Raw genomic sequence first — 23,627 nt, 5'->3', positions numbered from 1 at the left:
ACTGTCTGGGATATTGGACACTTAGGTTCCATGAAAATGAGTTATTCACTTCCATTCCACAATTGACCATCCTGGCAGACATAATCCCTTTTGGACAAAGGACGATCCAATTTGGACCAGACCATCTATTTGTCGAGGAAGTCCAGAGCCATTAGCTTGATAGAGGTGGGACTATACTGTATATCACTCTGATTGGTAAAAGCAGCCTCTGACATCAGAGATAGGGAGTTGCATGGGATTGAAGAAATCCACTTGTTATTCTTAGAAAGGAGGCCACCTTTGGTCCAACTCCATTTAGCATAAATATCTGGACATTTGGTATTTTCCCTTGTCTTCTGTTTTCAGTCTTCAGTGGAAACTGGGTCCACAGGAAGTTGGGTAGAGGTTAAGGACTCCTTTGACTTAATTTTACTGCAGGGAACTTGGAACATGCTCTGAAAAACCTGCTACAGGGTAGGTACATAAGAACATAAGAGAAGCCATGTTGGATCAGGCCAATGGCCCATCCAGTCCAACACTCTGTGTCACACAGTGGCCAAAAATTTTATATATACACACACTAGGGTGGCCAGACCGTCCCGGGCGCCCGGGAATGTCCCGGTTCTGGCCCCCTATTCCCGCCTCCCGGGCTGGCTATACCGGGACCATTTAGAGGTCCCGGTTTAGCCAGCCCCGGAGGCGGTGGGCCGCGGGCGCCGGCGGGGAAGGCGGCGAGTGGGGGAGGCCTCTCTGTGGCCTCCACTGGTCGCTGGAAGCCCTCCAGAGACTCTGGAGGGCCCCCAGCGACCAGCGGAGGCCGCGGAGAGGCCGCGGAGCAGCCGGCGCTGGTCCCGGAAGGCCTTCCAGAGACTCTGGAAGGCCTTCCGGGACCAGCGCCGACCAGCGAAGCCCTCTCCGCGGCCTCCGCTGGTCGCTGGGGGCCCTCCAGAGACTCTGGAGGGCCCCCAGCGACCAGCGGAGGCCGCGGAGAGGCCGCGGAGCAGCCGGCGCTGGTCCCGGAAGGCCTTCCAGAGACTCTGGAAGGCCTTCCAGGACCAGCGCCGACCAGCGAAGGCCTCTCCGCGGCCTCCGCTGGTCGCTGGAGGCTTGCCTGGGCTTGCCTGGCTGCTGCGCCGCTGCCCGCCCCCGTCCCGCTCAGCTGCTCGGCGGCTGGGCCCTCCAGTGCAGGTGGAGGCCGAGGAGGGCGTCGGAGAGTCCGGCGCTGGTCGTTGGAGGCCCTCCAGCGACCAGCGCCGGCCTCTCTGCCGCCGCCGCCCGACTCGCCGCCGCCGCTGGACTCTCCGCCGACCGCCACCCTGGAAGCAGGTAAGGGGGCCAAAAGCAGGGGGGGGCGGCCTTCCTTTCTTCCCTCCCTCTTCCCTTCTTTCCTTTCTTCCTTCCTTCCTTCCTTCCCTTCCTTCCCTTCCTTCCTTCCCTCCCTCCCTCCTCCCTTCCTTTCTTCCTTCCCTCCCTTCCCTCCCTCCCCCCCTCCCTCCCTCCCTCCCTCCCTCCCTTCCTTCCTCCCTCCCTTCCTTCCCTTCCTTTCCCTTCCCTTCCCTCCTTATGTTCTTATGTGACACAGAGTGTTGGACTGAATGGGCCACTGGCCTGATCCAACAAGGCTTCTCTTATGTTCTTCTGTGACACAGAGTGTTGGACTGGAGGGGCCACTGGCCTGATGCAACAGGGCTTCTCTTATGTTCTTATGTGACCAGAGTGGTGGACTGGATGAGCCATTGGTCTGATGCAACAGGGCTTCTCTTATATTTTTATGTGGCACAGAGTGTTGGACTGGAGGGGCCACTGGCCTGATGCAACAGGGCTTCTCTTATGAAGCAGCCTGTCGGTTACTTCCGGGTTCCTGTCCTGCATCTCGACCTGTGTTATTAGTGACAGGCTGCTTCGGCGGGCCGCTGCCCCGGCCCCCTGGGTCCCACAATCATGGGACCGATGCCACAGGGACGGGCTCGAAACACTCTATAACCCCTCAAAAGAACAGCAGTCTAGCTCGCTTCCCCCGAGCCCTGCCGCCATAAGCCTCAAGGGGGCTCATTTTGCGGCATCTCCCGGCGGGAGGGTGGCACCCGCACGGGACACATATCAAATGAAAGAGGGGGGCGCAGGGCTATCAGAAACAGCCAGCGGAGGGAGTCGGGAGACCACCCCACTGGGGGATCCACACCCCGAAAGTGATGAAGGTGGCGCAGATAGAGCCAACAGAGCAAACAGGACAAAATAAATAGGCTGCATTATGCAGCACAGTTGAGAAAGTGCCTTATCCCATATGCTGATGAAGTATATACAGGATTTGAGAACAAAATTGTTTCCGGCGGTGATATTTGGGGGATTTTTGGGGACGTCACAGGAAGTGCTGTGAAGTCACTTCCTGTTTCCGGCAGTGGCATTTGGGGGAAATGATGTCATTTGGGGGAAATGATGTCACAGGAAGTGATGTCACTTCCCGTTTCCGGCAGGTGACGCAGGGAAATGATGTCACAGGAAGTGGTGTCACTTCCTGTTTCCGGCGGTGGCATGACGTCACCGGAAGTGACGTCACTTCCTGTTTCCGGCGACGGGGCGCGCTTCGCGCGCGCACCCCTGCCTCCCCCCTTCCCCCCCAAGGTGTCCCTGGCTGGCCTTCAGACATTATGGTCACCCTAACACACACACTGTGGCTAATAGCCACTGATGGACCTCTGCTCCATATTTTTATCTAAACCCCTCTTGAAGGTGGCTATGCTTGTGGCCGCCACCACCTCCTGTGGCAGTGAATTCCACATGTTAATCACCCTTTGGGTGAAGAAGTACTTCCTTTTATCCGTTTTAACCTGTCTGCTCAGCAATTTCATCGAATGCCCACGAGTTCTTGTATTGTGAGAAAGGGAGAAAAGTACCTCTTTCTCTACTTTCTCCATCCCATGCATTATCTTGTAAACCTCTATCATGTCACCCCGCAGTCGACGTTTCTCCAAGCTAAAGAGTCCCAAGCGTTTCAACCTTTCTTCATAGGGAAAGTGCTCCAGCCCCTTAATCATTCTAGTTGCCCTTCTCTGGACTTTCTCCAATGCTATGAGTTATTCACTTCCATTCCACATTAGACCATCCTGGCAGGTAATTTGTGCTCAGGTTAGTTAGTTCAACTATATTGCTTTTCATTTGAATATCTTGGTGCTGTTGTTGCTATATGCTTTCCCTTGAATTTTGTTTTGCCCTTTTCCACTCCTTTTTAAAAATCCATCCACCCTTTCCTTTTTCTCCTCTCTTTCACAATGAAACTTTTTGTAAAAAAAATTATTTTTGCTTACTTAGTACAATTTGTTTATTTGGGATATTTCTCTTAATCTCTTTCTAGAGCTGCCAACTTCCTGCTGGGGCAGGGGATCCCCCAGTTTGGGGTCCCCCAACCTGCTGGCACGGAGTGGGCCGCTGGGGAATCCCCACCCCAAAAAGCTCCATTGTGCTGTGACGTGCCTGGTGAGATGATGCCATCCAGAAGTGACGTCATCATGCTGGGCTGGGGACACTCTAACCTTCAAGTAAAAACTCTATGGTACCATAAAGTTTTTACCCAAATCCTATAGCATCCCCAGTATGACATGCCCAGCATCATGATGTCACTTCCTGGTGATGTCATAACAGCGTGCATGAAATAATTATCCCCCCACTGAAGCCAAGGTAAGACTTGGCAACCCTATCTCTTCCCCATTTGATAGACTGCATGGGCGCTACAAGTTGATCGTAAGTTATTTTGTTATTGCTCTAGTACTATACTGAAAGAGTGCCTTCTTAGTGGGTCAATCTAGAAGTTCTTGGAAGGTCCTGGGTGGTGGCAGCTGGTTTACTGGGTACTTTCCAGGGAACCCTTGGTCTACGGGAGTTTCCTAGCAAAGAAAGGCACCAGTTTCTTCTTCCTAGGTTGACGATATGTACCATGGATCATCACTTGCCAATATGTGGGAGGCTCACCAGCATCTCCATGGTTTAGGACCCCCTCCCTTAATACATCTGATACCATCCCAGTTCTCTGTCTCTCTCTCTGTATTTATATGTTTACAATACGAAATTAAAATGATCTTGGTTTTCCTTCCTCTACCCTGTTCCCTTCTCCACTGATTGTTTATATGTAACGCGAGAGTATCTCTAAGTGTGCATCTATGTGTGTGGTTTATGTCTGTAACATATTTGTTGATCAAAGTGGGTAAAGAGGGGTGATTCCAAGTGCATTCCTCTGCAGTTCTTCCCAGTATAGAGAAAATACTGACAACCAAACACTGTGATATGCTGGCTAACATATTAGGGAAAAAAATTATCAAAAATATTTTTATCACAAATCTTACAAAGCTATTTGTCACATTAGAAGGAAGTGCACTAATACAAAAAAAAAAAGTCCATCCAATGAGCACCCAGTTTAGGCTCATTTCATCAAATTCTTTCTCAAGGATATTCCTGTACACATCAAGGTTTTTAGCCTCCTGTTATATTTCAGTGTATGTGTTTGTAGCAAATCTGTCCTTAACTTTTTCTTAAAACAGATCCAAAGCCTTCTGGGTTTGACTGGTAAATGCTGTCTGCAACCTCTTTGTTTCTTTCAGGATACATACATTTGTGATAAAAGTACTTCGGGTAAAATTTTTACTAATATGTTAGCCAGGAGACCACAGTGTTAGGTTGTCTTTATTTTCTCTATTATGAACTGTGATCCCATGTTGTTGTTGTTTCTTCTTCCCAGTCTAGCAAATTAAGACATATCTCCTCTTTGGCCAAAAATTGGCTCCCAAATTAGCTTACATACAACTAAAAACTCTGGCGTCCAGGTAAGCATGAATGAGTGTCCGTTTTGAAAAATAGCAGGACCCATTATGGACCAGACAGCTAGACTGGTATAATGGCACATCTACCCTGAAATGTGAGAGATATCATTCCTCATACAGTCACAATAGTCTGTGCCCTCAAACATTGAAATAATTGGATGTCAAAGGAGAAACAAAACTGCTTTCATCCAGAATGGTTTGCATGGAGAATTCCAGTTTATATTTTTAATATTCCTGCTTATATTTTTAATATTTGTTTAGTCTATCGCCCTTCAACGGGTAGGATCTACAGCTGGGACACTCACTCCCCCGGCTAAAGTTAACAATTCCAGTGGCGCAGTCGCCATTTGCTTTTTTGTTTTATTTAGGAATTTTAAAAGAGGATGGAAGAAGGTATGGGGAGAGACTAAAAGAGGGCTAGGAAGAGAAAGATGGGCTTATATGGTTTATAGGTAGTTCCCATATTAAAGACTGGCTTCTGGGCCTGCAAATGCAGCCAACTGCACCAGCCTTCCCCTCCCCCCCCCCCCGCTTTTTTCTTGTCTTCTCTATAAAGGCTACATTTTAAAAATACATCCTGTGCGATAAACATTAATGTGCAGACTTTTGAACTAGTGCTGAATCACTTCTGTATAGAACCATTCAGCACTGAATTTGAATCAGGTCGCTGCCTCAGAATATATTTTGACTATGCAATCACAGCTAAGGAATTTGCTAAATGATCATACAAGGTACTGATCAGAATATATTTTGACTATGCAATCACAGCTAAGGAATTTGCTAAATGATCATACAAGGTACTGATTAGAATGCATTTCTTATATCAATGAATGACCACAGTCCATTCCCAAACATCTTTGATTAGCGATGTTTCCTGATCAAAAGTTATTGTTTAAAACATTCAAGGTTATAACTGCCCTAAGTTCAAGAAACCAGAAAATGATTCAAGACTATTTTAAACAAAACTAGAGTTTCAGTAGATTACTTGAAGTAAAACGTCCTTGATGTGAAGCTGGTGGGTCTAAAAAGTTAGATTGCTGCAAAAGATATGCATCTTCTCTCTCCTCCTCACGGAGAGCCAGTTTGGTGTAGTGGTTACGTGTGCAGACTCTTATCTGGGAGAACCGGGTTTGATTCCCCACTCCTCCACTTGCACCTGCTAGCATGGCCTTGGGTCAGCCATAGCTCTGGCAGAGGTTGTCCTTGAAAGGGCAGCTGCTGTGAGAGCCCCACCCACCTCACAGGGTGTCTGTTGTGGGGGAGGAAGGGAAAGGAGATTGTGAGCCGCTCTGAGACTCTTCGGAGTGGAGGGCGGGATATAAATCCAATATCTACTTGATTGCTGCATGCATATATGTTCATCATTTGATAGCTTTACCAAGAGGTTGTGATAGGCTTGCCAACCCTCCCGCCCTGGCGGGGGACCCCCGAGTTTTGAGCCTCAACCCCCACTCTCAAAAAATCTGGGGGCGGGGGGGTGGGTGGGGAGAGAGCTGGGGGGCGCCTGGGCCGGGCCTTCCCACCAGCCAACAGAACAGACCCGGGAGCGGAGAGGAGGAGGCGGCAGCTAGTGGCCTGTCCGCGCCGCCACCAACCGGCCCTCGCCGGCGGTCCCAGGCAGCCTTCCCTCCCCTCCCTTTTTCTCGGGGCTGCTGGCCTTCGACCAGCGGCTGCTGGGGCCGGCCGCCGGCGAGGGGCTTCGGACGGCGCGGGCAGCTGCTGGCCCCGGCCTCGGGGCTGCCGGCGGTGCTGCTGGCACTGGGCCTGGCTGCGGGGCCCTGCTTTCCACCACGCCGCCCCACCACTGCCGCCTCGCCCCGGCCCTGCTGCCCCCTACCCTGCGCAACGCCTCCTCTCCCCTCCCTTTCCCTCGGGGCTGCAGCGGCGCAATATGCGCACAACCGCACACTGACACGCTCTGCTCCGGTTTCCACGGGGAGCGTCCACAAAGGCCGGCAGCAAGTGGCCACCCTCCCAAGGGCCCGGCTGGGCTCAGCAGCACCATCTCCCTCCGCCCCTGCCCGGTCCCTTTGCAGGCTGCGGAAGCGAGAGCAGCGGCGGGCCCTCGAGGGGAGCAGCCTAGGAGAAGCGGCGTCTCCAGGCCAGCGAGCAGCCCGCCCGCCTCCCCTTGCAGCTGCCATTGCCATTTGCGGGGAGAGAGGAGAAGCCCCTCGCTTCAGAGGCAGCAGCCTTACCCAGCCGAAGGAGGCCGGCCTTCCCCGCCTCGCCAGGCCTGCTCGCCGCTCTGTCCCCTGGAGGAGCCCCGGAAGGTTTCTTCCCTCCCGGAGAAGGAGGCGGCCAGGCTGGGAAATGGCAGCCTCCTCAGGGGCAGCTATCACCTTTTATTCCAGGTATCACCTTTTATTCCACTCCAAGGAGCCTGGCTGGGTTTTTCTGGGCGCCTGGAATTGGCGGGGAAATAAGGTTGCCAATCCCAAGGGGGGGGGGCAGGGGATCCCCCGGTTTGGAGGCCCTTCCCCCCCTTCAGTGTCGTCAGAAAGTGGGGGGAGGGGAGGGAAATGTCTGCTGGGCACTCTATTTATCCCCATAGAAAATCATGGAGATTTGATCCGCATATCTGGGGCTCTGGGGGGGCTGTTTTTTGGGGTAGAGGCACCAAATTTTCAGTATAGGATCTAGTGCCTCTCCCCAAAATACCCCCCAAGTTTCAAAATGATTGGACCAGGGGGTCCAATTCTATGAGCCCCAAAAGAAGGTGCCCCTATCCTTCATTATTTCCTATGCTAGGAAGGGATTGAAAAGGTGTGCCGTCCCTTTAAATGTGATGGTCAGAACTCCCTTTTGTGATTGTCAGAACAATTTTGCTTGTCACAGCCTTGATCTTGGCTCCACCCCTAATGTCTCCTGGCTCCACCCCCAAAGTCTACTGGCTCCTCCCCCAAAGTCCCCAGATATTTCTTGAATTGGACTTGGCAACCCTAGGTTGTGACTTCCATTTGTGAATAAGTTCTTTTAGACCAGACGCCACTGATGGCAATTGTACCCCTAAGCAATCATTTTTATGTACATTCTCATAAAGAGATGAATATATATGTATAGCAGTGTTTTAAAAGCTGTATTGTTATTTCTGAATGTTTGGAGTCAGTGCCGGTATAAAACAGGAGAGATCCTCCAGCACACCCAAATTTCCTTTGTGGTCCTATCAGCCAGTGTTTCAGTTCAACAGCTAAAAGTGTATATATGCCACCAAAATTCATACCGAAATGATTTAAATATATACTTATGGCAAATAAGGATTTGTGAGAAATCTTGCTATAGTGCAGGTGTAAAGGGTGAGTGGCAAGTGATGAGCAGGGAGCTTATCTGGCCTACAGATTTGCATTTAGCCAACACTTAATAAGGTCAAATGTCTAGGGACAATTTCTCTCTTATGCCAATACTGGCATGAGGACTGATGTGCTGGTGATTTCTACTGTGGCACAGCTGTGGCACTGATGGACAGCTATGCTACTGGGTTGCGGAAGGAGTAGCCCAATCCTCTTTGTTCCTTTTGTGCTAGGGGCCCTAAAAACCAGAAAGAGGTAGTGAAATGTGCGCTAGACCCATAGTCTCTAACCTTGATGAACCTGTGGGCACTTTAAGAAACAGTAGTGGAAATCACCACAAAATGGTTACCATGGAAGATAAAACTGATAATAAAATGGCCGCTATGGGGGACAATTACAGAAACTGGAGGTTCATAGCTAAGCATCGACCTATGATGGCAACAGCTATTTCTAAATGGGTGCTTCATGCAGATCCAAAGGTGATGCCTCATGAGGTCTTCTGAAGCACCTCCTGAGGTCTTCTGATGTACCTCCTGCTGAAGAAATACACAATTGGCTCTTTGCTGTAGGGAACATGAGAAGAAGCAAGTGGGCATCAGGCAAAACATCAGTGCCTGTTTCTGTCTTGGTGAAAGGAACAGCTGTACCTAAAACCAACCTCAATTTGTTGTTAAGAGACAATGAATTAATTCTGCGACACCATGTAAACCCATATAAATACTATTGATATTTCCCATGTCTGTTTCTGGTTTTATTTATACATTTTTATACTGCCAATAGATGAGTTATAGGCAACCCTGTCCTTAGCTCTCTGTCATAACATTGCAAATTGTCGCCTGCCTCCTCTAGCTACAACAGCCCTTTCTTTGGGAGGCACAGTGTGATTTGTTTTGGGGGGATGGTAGTTGAACATCATGTCGTAAGTGACAAGGTAGCCATCATTGTACATGTATACCTTGTGATCGTTGGGGTTGTAGCTCACACTTTGCGCTGTGTCCGACAGTTTCTCCATTACAATTTCTAATCTGTTTTCTTTGTTTGTATTGGTGTCGTAGCTATAAAATATTAATTCCTTATGTGCGCTCACTCGCTTGAGGGCATACAGTACCCCACAGATCATGAATGTGTTGGTCACTTCAGGCTTGTTCAGTGAGGTTTGCCAAGTCTTTCGTATTTTCAGAGTCTTAGGATCTACTTTCCCAATGATTAGCTTCCCTTTACTCTTCTCGGTGGAATACGTTACCCACAAGCCCTTCTCGTCACCAGCAAAGTCAAAGTCCTGCCAATTGACACCACTGTAGGAGAACCAGTTGTTGAAAACAGCATCATCCACTTTCGCACGTTTAATGTGATTGTTTTTCAGATCCTGCTTGCACAGGTTCCTGGAGTTGTAGCAGTTGTAAAAGAAGCTATTGTTGTACAAGATCATCCCACTCCCTTGTCCGCAGTTGATGTAGTTCCAGGTGAGCCCAATGTGCTGGGAAAGGCTTCTTTCCACCTGGTTTCTGTATAATAGTAGATCTTTATAGGTGCTGTAGATGCGATAGGTCTCCATTAAACGTTCGTCTGTGTTGAGTGGAGCAACCCAGTATGTGTCTGGATTCTTGGTCCCCAAGGCAAAGTCCTTGCCCCAGCCACCATATTTGTAACTGAACCCTCGCCAGTTGAGTTTCACTATGAATGGTTTGCTAATATTCAACAAGATTTTGTCATCACAAGTTCCTGCCAAGAAAAAAGGGAACAGGAAGAAAATTACACCCCTGCTGCTAAGATGCTTCTTCTCTTGACCACATCATGTTGTTTTCTGTGACAACGGTGCCAAAGACTTCTTGTCTTAGCTAATTCCTTTATCATAATTTATCTTAATGCCCCTGTATAAATCTATGGTGTGGTCTCATTTGGAATACTGTGTGCAATTCTGGTCACTGCACCTCAAAAAGGATATTATAGCATTGGAAAAAGTGCAGAAAAGGGCAACTAGAATGATTAAAGGGTTGGAACACTTTCCCTATGAAGAAAGGTTAAAACGCTTGGGGCTCTTTAGCTTGGAGAAACGCTGACTGCGGGGTGACATGATAGAGGTTTACAAGATTATGCATGGGATGGAGAAGGTAGAGAAAGAAGTACTTTTCTCCCTTTCTCACAATACAAGAACTTGTGGGCATTCAATGAAATTGCTGAGCAGTCGGATTAGAACAGATAAAAGGAGGTACTTCTTCACCCAAAGGGTGATTAACATGTGGAATTCACTGCCACAGGAGGTGGTGGCAGCTACAAGCATAGGCAGCTTCAAGAGGGAGTTAGATAAAAATACGGAGAAGAGGTCCATCAGTGGCTATTAGCCACAGTGTGTATATATATGTGTATATATAAATTTTTGGCCACTGTGTGATACAGAGTGTTGGACTGGATGGGCCATTGGCCTGATCCAACATGGCTTCTCTTATGTTCTTTTGGAAAAGGGTTATATCCCACCATTCTATGATTGGATCAACCTAGAATCCTTTGTCCCCAAGATAATTTTTCTGCATAACGCTGCCAAACCCCTCCTCGCCATGATTGGCAAGCCATTTATTATACATTTTCTTTCTGAAATTCTAACTGTAAAACTGCAAAGCCATGGAAATGAAAAGGGCTCAGTATTAGAGTATTGTAGGGAACTGGTAAAATTGGGAACTGGTCCAGTGAGGAAAAGGTAAGAGAAGCAGGTCTAAGATTAAGGAAAGATTTTGATAACTGTAAACGTTTCATGAGCCTGATATCCTTAAATATGTACAGTGAGGATATTATCTGTGTCACTGTTCATTAAGTTTATTTATTTTTATTTTATTTATCTGAGATTTATATCCCGCCCTTCCCACTAGGTGGCTCAGGGCGGCTTACAACATGTAAAACTAACATATAATATAAAATTAAGCATTAAAATTAACATTACATAATTTATAGTTAAAAATCTAAACATTTGTTATATACATAAAACATTAAAATCATTCAGCGATCTTAAGTTACGCTCAATTCAAATTCGATGTTCAGTGTTCAGTGTTCAGTGCTCAGTGCCGGTCAGTTGTGGGCCAGCCGGAAGAGGGCTGTCTTACAGGCCCTGCGGAATTGGGTAAGGTCCCGCAGGGCCCTTACCTCTTCCGGCAGCTGGTTCCACCAAGATGGAGCCATTATGGAGAAGGCCCTGTCCCTTGTAGCTTTCAAACGGGCTTCTTTTGGCCCGGGGACAACCAGGAGATTTTGAGTTCCCGATCTCAGTGCTCACTGGGGAACGTGTGGGAAGAGACGGTCCCTCAGGTAGGCAGGTCCTAGGCCATATAGGGCTTTAAAGGTAATAACCAGCACCTTGTACCGAACTCGGTAGGATATTGGCAGCCAGTGCAGAGCCCGAAGTCCCGGCTGGATGTGCTCCCACCTTGGGAGCCCCAATAACAACCGGGTGTCGGCGTTCTGCACCAGCTGCAATTTCCGGGTTCGGCACAGGGGCAGCCCCATGTAGAGGGCATTGCAGTAGTCCAACCTCGAGGTGACCGTAGCTTGGATCACCGTTGCTAGATCGTCGCGCTCCAGGAAGGGAGCCAGCTGCCTTGCCCTCCTAAGATGGAAGAATGCGGACTTGGCAGTGGCTGCTATCTGGGCCTCCATTGTTAAGGAAGGCTCCAGAAGTACCCCCAGGCTCCTGACTCTATGCGTCGCAATCAGCGGCGCACCGTCAAAAATCGGAAGGGGTATTTCCCTTCCCGGACCCCGACGGCCCAAGCAAAGGACCTCTGTCTTCACCGGATTTAGCCTCAGCCCGCTCTGCTTGAGCCACCCAGCCACAGCCTGTAGTGCCCGGTCCAGATTTTGTGGGGCGCAGACCGGCTGGCCGTCCATAAGCAGATAAAGCTGGGTGTCATCAGCATACTGGTGACAACCCAGCCCGTACCTTCGGGCAATCTGGGCGAGGGGACGCATATAGATGTTAAATAACATCGGGGAAAGAACCGCACCCTGAGGCACCCCGCAATCGAGCGTGTGCCTACGGGACAGCTCATCCCCAATAGCGACCCTCTGTCCCCGACCTTCAAGGAAAGAGGAAAGCCATTGCAAGGCTAACCCCTGAATCCCCGCGTCGGTGAGACGGTGGGCCAGCAGCCGATGGTCGACCGTATCGAACGCCACCGATAGGTCCAACAGCATCAGTACCGCTGAGCCGCCCCGATCCAGATGCCGTTGCAGGTCATCTACTAGGGCAACCAGCACCGTCTCCGTCCCATGGCCCGGGCGGAAGACGGACTGAAGGGGATCAAGGACAGAAGCGTCATCCAGGAAAGTCTGTAGCTGCATCGCCACTGCCCTCTCGATAAGTTTGCCCAAAAAGGGCAAATTCGAGACCGGCCGATAATGTGCCAATTGGGCCGGGTCTAATGATGTTTTTTTCAAGAGGGGATGGACCACCGCCTCTTTAAGCTGTGTTGGGAATTGCCCTTCCATGAGGGATCTATTTATGATATCCCGTACAGGATATCTAAGCTCCCTCTGGCATGATTCAATGAGCCAGGAGGGACACAGGTCCAATTTACAGGTTGTTGAGCGAGCAGATAAGAGGATCCTGTCAACTTCCTCCAGGCTGAGAGGGCTGAAACCATCCAGAACATAATCCGAAGACAGGCCCGGAGCCTCGGTTTCGCTAACTGCCTCCAATGTGGCAGGGAGGTCAAGGTGGAGCGACGCGATCTTGTCCGCAAAGAAATTCGCAAAAGCCTCACAGCCAATCTCCAATTCTTTACAATTTGGTCTGCCCTGCGGCAGTGTTGTTAGACTCCGAATTATATTAAATAGTTGTGCCGGGCGCGATGTTGCGGACGCAATCTCAGCCACAAAGTATGTTCTCTTTGCAGTTTTGATTGCCACCTCATAGGACTTCATAATCTCTCTATAAGATGTTCGAGTCGCTTCGTCTTGAGTACGCCACCATTGCCTCTCTAGTCGACTGAGTTCCCGTTTTAGTTGTCGCAACCCCTGGTTATACCAGGGCGTCGACTTCAAACGGGAGCGCAGAGAACGTCTAGGTGCGATTTCTTCGATAGCTCTGGAGAGTCTATCATTCCAGGACTCCACCAGACCATCCAAGGAATCGCCAGGGGGCCTGGGATCCCGCAGGGCCGGCAGGAACCGTTCCGGGTCTATCAGGCACCGCGGGCGAGCTAAAATACGCTCTCCGCCTAAACAGGTTTGGGGTGGCACACCCACGCGAGCCTTAAGGGCATAGTGATCCGACCATGGCACTGCTCTGGCAGTAATATCGTTCACTAAAACTCTCGCCGCGAAGACCAGGTCTAACATGTGCCCCGCCTGATGAGTGGGCATTGTGACAACTTGGGAGAGTCCCAGTGTCGCCATGGATGACACCAGGTCCATCGCCTGACTGGAGGCCGCGTCATCGGCGTGAACATTGAAGTCACCCAAGACCAGCAGCCTTGGGTACTCCAATGCCCAGCCCGCCGCGGCCTCCATCAGGGATGATAAGGTGCCGGCCGGTGCGTTAGGCGGACGGTACACCAGCCAGATCGCCAAACCCTCCCCAATGTCCCACATCAGGCCGACACATTCAACACCCCTGATCTCCGGAGCTGGGAGGGCCCTACCTCTCGTATGAGAAGCGCCACTCCTCCCCCCCGCCCACTAGACCGGGACTGGTGAAAGTCCGAGTATCCCGGGGGCGCCATCTGAGAGAGGGCTACGGTCTCCCCATCACGCACCCAGGTCTCGGTCACGCATGCCAGGTCCACCTCCTGTTCCAGTAAGAAATCCCGGAGGACAGCGGTCTTGTTATTAATGGACCTGGCATTACATAACACCAGTGCCGGAGGTGGGTAAGATCGCCTGGCCCCACTACCTGTCACCATCGGGATGGGACGCAGGCAGGAAGGCGGTCGAGCACTGGTTGGTGACATGCCAGCACATCCGTGGCATGGAACTTCCAAAGAAACCTATGAACAATTTCCATTCCAGCCCACAGCAACAAGCCCTACCTCCAAATGTCAGCAATACTCACCAATCTCAGGACGTGTGAGCTGAGCAGATGGCAGACCAAAGTTGGGATTCCCAGCAGCTTCTTCACAATCAGCCAGTTGTTTACGGAGTGTATCAATTTCCCTTAATGTTACCAGCACATTGTTTTCATCAAAAGTTTCCAGCTGCCAAACCATGCTAGAGATGTTGTTGACCTGTAGCGTATGGCACATATTTTATAGAACAGCTCCAGCCACTTTTCCACCACAGCAAATTGTGGAGAAACTCAAGCAGTTCCTCGCTGCCAGAAATCATTGGGAGTGGAGATGAGACACAGATTTAAGCAGCCATTTTTTTGGGAACCAAGACCACCTTCTTGATTTTCATTTGATGTAGGGACCAACCAAGCTCAAGGCAGTTCTATGCTGAGTGACAGTATACTCCAGAGTAGGGCTGGGCATGAACCGTTTGACAAGCCAAAATTCATGTTGAATTCTGGTCAGATTGAGGCTTGGGAGGTGATGTTCAGCATGCATGTGGTCTCGAACAGGGCCAGATTAACAAATAGACCAAGTAGACACTAGCCTATGGGACCCCATGCCTTTAGGGACCTTGGGCTGGTTTGCCTCTCCCCTGCAGCTTTGTCAAAGGGGCTTTTGATAAGGTGACTGCAGGAGATAATTTGCAAGGGAACCCCCCCGAGATTTTGACTGCCTAGGGACCTCCACAGGGTTTAATCTGGCACTGGTCTCCAAAAAAATCTCCAAGCTTTTGGGTGCAGCTCGGGGTGATTCAGAAAATGAAACCCACCCAGAAACATTAGACAACAGTGGGGGTAGTGTTTTCCAGCCTTGGAAACATGAATAGGCACCTTCCAAAGCTTGACAGGCACTGTTGCCCACCAATAACAGAGTTCCTGTTTGTTGCAATGTGATCCAAATCTGTATAATTGTAAAACGAGTGAACATTCCCTTTGTTAAGGCTGTGGTTTTGGATGAAGAGCAGGGCTTTTTTTGAGCAGGAACGCAGTTCCGGCTGACTTGGCATCAGGGAGTGTGGCCTAATATGCAAATGAGTCCCTGTGAAACAATGTTGATGTTAGGGGGTGTGGCCTAATATGCAAATGCATTCCTGCTGAGCTATTTCTACAAAAAAAAAAAAAGCCCTGACAGAGAGGGTTAAGGTTTGCTTGTATGGGATAAAGAGCTTTGCTGCTGGGCAAGGAGCGGGGATTGCTTAGCTAGTTTACTCGGGGGGGGGGGGGGTTGGGTTTTCCCCAGGTTCCTCTGTGTTGCGATTCAGTTTTTGTTTGTTTGTTTGTTTGCTGAAAAGAGTGGAAAAATCAGGACTGAATTCCTCTTTCACATAGCAATCTATTTAGTGAGATTTTCCTGCTGTCTGCTTCCTTGGTGATTTCCCTTCCTTTTTTTTTACATTTTATTTCACGTCCCCCATTTTGGGTTGCAGTAAAGCAAGAGGTTACTATTGAAGGCTTTTTTCGGACTTCTTTTTTTGGGGGGGGGGGGTTGCTCCAGCATTGTTCCCTGCCATTTTATCCCCAGTTCTGGGGAGTGACTCAGGGCATAGGCGTAAACTACGTAGGGGCTCTGGGGCTTGAGCCCCTCCTGGATTTTCCCAGCAGGGGCTCAGCCCCCTCCAGGCAACCAACACAGGACTTGGGGGGCGTCCAATTTAAATTTTCAAGAAGGAGAGATGATTATCTTCAAAGGCATGAATGGGGTGGTAGAGTCCATGTGTGATCTTCCCTCTTGGTTGCAAAGAAGTGGTGTTAATGACTTTACAACCCCAGCTTCTTAGAAATGCTAATCGAGCTAAAACAGAATAAAACTTTGTCTTAAAGGTGTTGCTGGACTCAAATTTGTTCAACTAGTTAATGATTGGGGGGAGGAATAACACTGTATTGCTATGTTGCATACATATTGTTATAGTATTTGGGGGTTCTTTTGGCAGACAGATATTTTGTGCCTTCTTCAAGCCTGTGATTGTTTATATTCATTTAAGTGGATGGTGAACCAGATCCTTTTGAAAATTAATGGCCCCAGCAAGCCTTTTTTTCCTTCTCAAAATGACTACACTCTTAAAGACTTGGTCAAGTAGGTGTGTGTTGACAATAGTTCACCACCCAGGCATGCGGTTGCCAATCCCCAGTTGGGGGCAGGGGATCCCTCAGTTTGCAGGCCCTCCCCCTGCTTCAGGGTCATCAGAAAACAGGGGGGGGGAAGGGAAATGTCTGCTGGACACTCCATTATTCCCTATGGAGATCAATTCCCATAGGATATAATGGTGAATTGATCTGTGGGTATCTGGAGCTCAGAACACCATCCAAGTTTCAAAAACAGTGGACCAGAGGATGCAATTTTATGAGCACATGATATGTATATTTGCAGATCGTGAAGTGACTATTCTAAAAGTGAATTTCAAAAACAGGACACAGCAAGAGACCTCTGAGATACCACTATAACCACTGGCCAACTCCCACCTTTTCCTGGGTTTGGCCTAGTCCATGGGCATTGTTGGGCAGGGGTGCTCCCTCAATTTATGGGGAGGGAGCTTCTCCATAAATTCATAGGTAGTGTTAATGGAGGCCCCTCCCTATGATGTCACTGGATGAAATGCCTCTGGCTGGGCCCCAGATTGTGAAAAGAAGCAGCACTGGAGTTGTGGGGGAGGGGGGAATTCCTGTCATATAGCCATGTGACTTATGGCTTTCCTTGAATATTATTCACCTACCTTGTTGAGCATGTCTTCAATCCCCAAATCAGTTTTATTCAGAATGGTATTCAGCTCTTTGCCAATCTTGTCCAACTCATCGATGGCGTCTTTGACTTTCTGATAGTCTGCTTCATCCTTAAAGCCTTTCCCTTCGTACTTACTTATTGTATCAGTCAGGTTTTTCAGTTTATCCTGAAATTCTATAATTCTGAAGTGGATTGCTGTAATCTAGAGAAAGGTAAGAAACATTTGCAATGTACATTCTTCAGAGGACATGAAAAGTCCCTTTTGTCAATCACCTTTTCACAACCATGGGCTGAGATTAAGAACCAGAGTGGCATGTGCATAGAAGTTAGGGCTTGGATTTGAACAGGGTGGCTGTGGGTTCAAATGACAGCTCAGCGGTCCAACTCCTTACTAGTTTTCTCTGTGTGGGAATCCTTTGGAGGGGAAGTGTTCCATTATAGGCTGCGTTCCTACTGAGGTTTTTATCCACTGTGGCTTCCACTTTTGTTTTTTTGGGAACATCACATAATGTTGCCATCTGATTGTCCCGCTTTCAAGTTTTCCTCTGCTTTGTTCTGATCTTTTTGTAAAAAATACCATTGAAGTTACATGTGCTGTGAATTTTGCAGTCAACCTGTTCAACAGTTGAACAGCCACCAAACAAGAAGCCCACTCACAGCTGATCAGGGGACCAGCTGGGAGACATGTTCTGATTCACCACTACCCCTTTAAAAATAGCTACAAAGTGAAGATGGTGAAGATTGAGGTCAGAAGGGTGTGGATACATTTTCTCACCCCCTGGCCCCTTCGTTTACTGGAACTGGAAAGACCCAGAGTGGAATGGCAGTCCCTGGAACCACATAAACAGCACGGGGTATTCAAATCCCAAAGTAGTTCATCTGGCTCTAAGGACTGTCATTTCAGTCTGAGGCCTGTCATTCCAGTTCTGAAGACCCGATTCTATTCCTAGGGTCCATCATTCCACTGTGGTGCCTGCCATTCAATCTGCAGTCCCTGACGCCATCCTTCTACTCTTGGGCCTGTCATTCCTGTCCCAGAGCAGGCTATCTGGCCCAGAGACCCATACTGTAAATCCATTCCACATTTTCACTGCAACTTTTGTGTTCTGTATATATATAGAACTCATGAAAGTCAGTTGGCATTCCTGGCTCCCATTATGCCCAGTGGGCATTCTGGCATCTCCCATTCTTCCTTCTGGCAGCTCCCATTGTTCCTAGTGGCCACTTGTTTTATGTATCCCTCCTTGTTAAATTGATTTGGCTTGAATTCTGTACTTTGACCTTAGTTGTGTTAGGTTTGCCACATTACTCCATGGTTCTGTTGGGATTCTCTGGTTTTGTATTGGTTATATTGGGCTTTTTGGTTCTGTTTGCATCAGGAGGCTTTTATCCAGTGGTTGTTTTGCTTGCTGTTGTATCTTTGGCTGTTTTTGCCCTGGAGACAACATGGAATTCTCCCACCCCATATGAAATAATGGAAGACAACTGGGGCAGGGGCACTTTGTTTAGGGGCCCATAAAAATAACATACTCCCCTACAGCATTGGACCTGGGGCAAATAACCTGTGCAGAAATTACCTTTGCTTCCATTTGTGCTCTGCTTTTAGTTGTAAGTAAAGGAAATCTCATTAAAAACCAGGTCTCATTTTGGGCAGGAGCTCACAGGAGCAGAGCTGTAGAACCTCTAAATGTTATTGTGCTCTTTCTTTCTTAAAGAGAAAGTTTGGTGTGGAGAGGCAGTTTGGTGTAGTGGTGAAGTGTGCGGACTCTTATCTGGGAGAACCGGGTTTGATTCCCCACTCCTCCACTTGCACCTACTGGAATGGCCTTGGGTCAGCCATAGCTCTGGCAGAGGTTGTCCTTGAAAGGGCAGCTGCTGTAAGAGCCCTCTCCAGCTTCACCCGCCTCACAGGGTGTCTGTTGTGGGGGAGGAAGGTAAAAGGAGATTGTGAGACACTCTGAGACTCTTCGGAGTGGAGGGCAGGATATAAATCCAATATCTTCTTCTTCTTCTAAATCCCCCCCCCAAAAAAAATTTGCTTCTGGGCTCCTTTGTTCAACCCCCCTGAGAATTTTGCTGAACTCTAAGATTTGACAGACTTTCTAATATTTCCCCCCCACAAAAAATGGAAAAATAACCAGAACATATAAAGCAAACAGATGGAAATCTTCCTCATACCATAGTGGCCACATAGGAGAAAGTACATAAGAACATAAGAGAAGCCATGTTGGATCAGGCCAACGGCCCATCAAGTTCAACACTCTGTGTCACACAGTGGCAAAAAATTTTATATACACACATACACTGTGGCTAATAGCCACTGATGGACCTGTGCTCCATATTTTTATCTAAACCCCTCTTGAAGGTGGCTATACTTGTGGCCACCACCACCTCCTGTGGCAGTGAATTCCACATGTTAATCACCCTTTGGGTGAAGAAGTACTTCCTTTTATCCGTTTTAACCTGTCTGCTCAGCAATTTCATCGAATGCCCACGAGTTCTTGTATTGTGAGAAAGGGAGAAAAGTACTTCTTTCTCTACCTTCTCCATCCCATGCATTATCTTGTAAACCTCTATCATGTCACCCCGCAGTCGACATTTCTCCAAGCTAAAGAGTCCCAAGCGTTTCAACCTTTCTTCATAGGGAAAGTGCTCCAGCCCTTTAATCATTCTAGTTGCCCTTCTCTGGACTTTCTCCAATGCTATAATATCCTTTTTGAGGTGCGGCGACCAGAACTGCACACAGTACTCCAAATGAGACCGCACCATAGATTTATACAGGGGCATTATGATACTGGCTGATTTGTTTTCAATTCCCTTCCTAATAATTCCCAGCATGGCATTGGCCTTTTTTATTGCAAACGCACACTGTCTTGACATTTTCAGTGAGTTATCTACCACGACCCCAAGATCTCTCTCTTGGTCAGTCTCTGCCAGTTCACACCCCATCAACTTGTATTTGTAGCTGGGATTCTTGGCCCCAATGTGCATTACTTTGCACTTGGCCACATTGAACCGCATCTGCCACGTTGACGCCCACTCACCCAGCCTCAACAGATCCCTTTGGAGTTCCTCACAATCCTCTCTGGTTCTCACCACCCTGAACAATTTAGTGTCATCCGCAAACTTGGCCACTTCACTGCTCACTCCCAACTCTAAATCATTTATGAACAAGTTAAAGAGAATGGGACCCAGTACCGAGCCCTGCGGCACCCCACTGCTTACCGTCCTCCACTGCGAAGACTGCCCATTAATACTCACTCTCTGCTTCCTATTACTCAGCCAGTTTTTGATCCACAAGAGGACCTGTCCTTTTACTCCATGACTCTCAAGCTTTCTAAGGAGCCTTTGATGAGGAACTTTATCAAAAGCTTTCTGGAAGTCAAGGTAAACAACATCTATCGGGTCTCCTTTGTCCACATGTTTGTTTACCCACTCAAAGAAATGTAACAGGTTAGTGAGGCAAGATCTTCCCTTGCAGAACCCATGCTGAGTCTTACTCAATAACCCGTGTTCATCAATGTGCCTACTCATTCTTTCCTTGATAATGGTTTCTACCAACTTTCCCGGTATTGAAGTCAGACTGACTGGCCTGTAATTTCCCGGATCTCCTCTGGAACCTTTTTTAAAGATGGGGGTGACATTTGCTACCTTCCAGTCCTCAGGAACGGAGGCAGATTTCAATGAAAGATTACAGATTTTTGTTAGAAGATCCACAAGTTCAATTTTGAGTTCTTTCAGAACTCTCGGATGTATGCCATCCGGACCTGGTGACTTATTAGTTTTTAATTTGTCTATCAGTTGTAGGACCTCCTCTTTTGTCACCTCAATCTGACTCAGGTCTTTCAACACCCCTTCCAAAATTAGTGGTTCTGGGGCGGGCAAAAAGTTCTCGTCTTCCACAGTGAAGACAGAGGCAAAAAATTCATTTAGCTTCTCAGCCATTTCCCTATCCTCTTTCAGTAATCCTTTTACCCCATGGTCGTCCAAGGGCCCCACTGCCTCCCTGGCTGGTTTCCTACTTCTAATATATTTGAAGAAAGTTTTATTGTTGGTCTTTATGTTTTTTGCAATATGCTCCTCATAGTCCCTTTTTGCCTGCCTGATCACAGTCTTGCATTTGATTTGCCACAGCCTGTGTTCCCTTTTACTAATCTCACTTGGACTGGTTTTCCACCGCTTAAAGGAGTCCTTCTTACCTTTTACAGCTTCCATTACTTTGTTTGTTAACTATGCAGGCCTTTTCTTATGCCTGTTTGTGCCTTTCCTAACTTGTGGTATGTATTTTATCTGAGCTTCTAGGATTATAGTTTTAAATAGCGTCCAAGCTTCCCCAAGGGTTTTGACCGTATGTACCTTTCCTTTCAGTTTCCTCCTCACATGCCTCCTCATCTCAGTGTATTTACCCCTTTTAAAGTTAAACGTGGTTGTGGTGGTCTTTTTGGACAACTCCCTATTTATACAAACGATATAAGTATTTTAAACGGTAAAAGTATTTTAAAAAGAATGATGGAAGTAAGGTTTTATTATGACAATTATAATTCAATAAGCTTTTTAAGGTAGATGCTGGTCTGATATAATTTAGTACACCTTCTGGTGATGTCAGGGGTGTGTGACATATGCAAATGTTATGCAAATGAGTTATGCTAATGCTCTCCAGCACTTCTTTTTCCATGCAATGACCCCTGCTAAAAACTGTGCGTCTCCATTGCTTTCTCTTCCAACAGGAACCCAGCCCAAGTAAGTGCTGACTCTGGAATTTCTTACAGCTCAGAAAAGAAGAGGGAACATGCCTCACTATTGAAGATATTGACACAATATGTTCCAATATTGAATACATTTACAGGGATTTCATTCAAGAGGGATTTTGTAATATAAAGTTGCATGGCAACATTTTAATAGTGAACCTTAGTCTTGTAATTCCTACCTTTTATTTTCCCTGGAACATAAGCATACCCAACATCATTTGTGTAAAACAAGGAATAAACTGAGAACAATGGTAGTTGTTTGAGAGTAGGTCTTAATATGTTTTGAGAAACTTTTAACTCCCCTTCCCATAAACAAATGTAAATATGATGCTCTCTTAGGAAGCAGGTGAAACCAGGTGGATGGGGGACCACTTTATCCTGCTTCTTGATGCTACAGGATGCCACTTACCTTTTCTACCTCGTGCTCAGTATCAGTGGTGAAATTCGCAAAGGCATCTTGCAGGAAAACAACCATATGCGTAGGAAAGGCAGTGTCAGGGAGCTCTATACTGCAAACACACTCATTATTCACGTCAGTTGGTGTTCCTACATCATGGAAGATGATATGATCTGCCGTAACCTAGGATACAGAAATGCAAATAGGACACTTTTAAGTTTTGTTTGGGCCTTTCTTGTGTGCTCGCAAGCAACCTTTAAACTTTAAGGTCAAGGTGTCTTGTTAAGAACTATGACCACCTTCTTAAACCAGCAATTTCCCTTCATTTATTACTTGGCTGAGCCATGTTATATGTCTCATCAAAGTCTATTTTGATAAAGGCTCCTGGTTTATATTTGGAAATTCTGAATTATGAGAAATTATGTGGCTTGTAAACAGCCCTGTTTCCTAGTAGTTTAGCCTTTTTTACACTTTATCACGGATGGATTCTTCACTTGCAGCTGCTCTGCCCCCAGGCTTCTGCTTTCCTCAAATCAAGCGATCAATTCCCCACCAGTTACTGCATGAGCATATTTTGATCTGTGGCTCCCTTTAATTTTCCTCGCAGCTTCTCGCTCTGTTTTTTGGGGGGGATTTGGAAGCTGTGAGGGAAATTGGAGGGAGCCACAAGTCAAAATGCAGCCACATAGCTACTAGTGGGGAATTGATCACTTGATACGAGGAAAGCTGAAGCCCATGGGTGGAGTGACTACTAGTGAGGAATCCATCACAATGTGTCATGTTTCACTCTAAATGACATATGTACATCACAGACTTTTAGGAAAACCTGGGAACTATAGCTTTTGGGAGGCAAGGGGAGTCCAAGGAGTTAGGATTACCAACATCAATGTGGTACCTGTACTTCTCCTAGAATTATCAGGGAGGGATGGTGGCTCAGTGGTAGAGCATCTGCTTGGTAAGCAGAAGGTCCCAGGTTCAATCTCCGGCATCTCCAACTAAAAGGGTCCAGGCAAATAGGTGTGAAAAACCTTAGCTTGAGACCTTGGAGAGCCGCTGCCAGTCTGAGTAGACAATACTGACTTTGATGGACCGAGGGTCTGATTCAGTAGAAGGCAGCTTCATATGTTCATAAATGATCTCTAGATTAGTTCCTTTGGAGGAAATGGAAGCTTCAAAGGGTGGATTCAGTGGCATCATGGCATCCCATCCCATTGTGCTCTCTGTCTTCTCTAAACTGCCCTTGCCAGGCACAGCCCCCAAATTTCCAGGAACTACACATGCTAGAGTTGGCAACCCGACTCTTGGAGGAAATGGCTGTTTCAGAGGGCAGGAACTGTGGCATGACATCCGCATGGAGCTCCCTCCACAAACTTCACTCTCATCACCCCCATATCCTCAGGAATTTCTCAAGCCAAAGTTTGCAACTGTACTAGGGATATCAAATATGCTTCCTATGTGGGCTGTCTTTTTAAACAGGGTTTGCACCCAGATATATCTGATCCAAATATATACCCCCCCCCCAAAAAAAAAATAGCTTAATGGTATTTTCTAGGTATATTTAGGTATCTGGATTGCTATTTGGGATTCTTGGCAATATTGGTATCCTGTTCTCAAATCTTTCCAGGCATATTCAGGATTTTAATTTTTAA

General features: G+C 47.6%; 1 protein-coding gene across 1 annotated transcript; it reads right to left on the bottom strand.

The window, feature by feature from the left end:
- Positions 1-8,891: 8,891 nt before the first annotated feature.
- LOC132589715 (olfactomedin-like) lies at positions 8,892-22,169 on the bottom strand. The gene is made up of 4 exons (XM_060262442.1): positions 21,991-22,169; positions 16,826-17,035; positions 14,118-14,289; positions 8,892-9,799 (listed from the first exon to the last, which is right to left on the bottom strand). Exons 1-4 carry the CDS (start codon positions 22,054-22,056, stop codon positions 8,892-8,894), a joined length of 1,356 nt encoding a protein of 451 aa, XP_060118425.1. The 5' UTR covers positions 22,057-22,169.
- Between the last annotated feature and the right edge of the window lie 1,458 nt (positions 22,170-23,627).

This window comes from Heteronotia binoei, chromosome 21 (genome assembly GCF_032191835.1).
Source record: "Heteronotia binoei isolate CCM8104 ecotype False Entrance Well chromosome 21, APGP_CSIRO_Hbin_v1, whole genome shotgun sequence".
Taxonomy (NCBI): Eukaryota; Metazoa; Chordata; class Lepidosauria; order Squamata; family Gekkonidae; genus Heteronotia; species Heteronotia binoei.
Note: the sequence above shows the minus strand (reverse complement) of the source record. Positions and strands in the feature narration are given on the sequence as shown.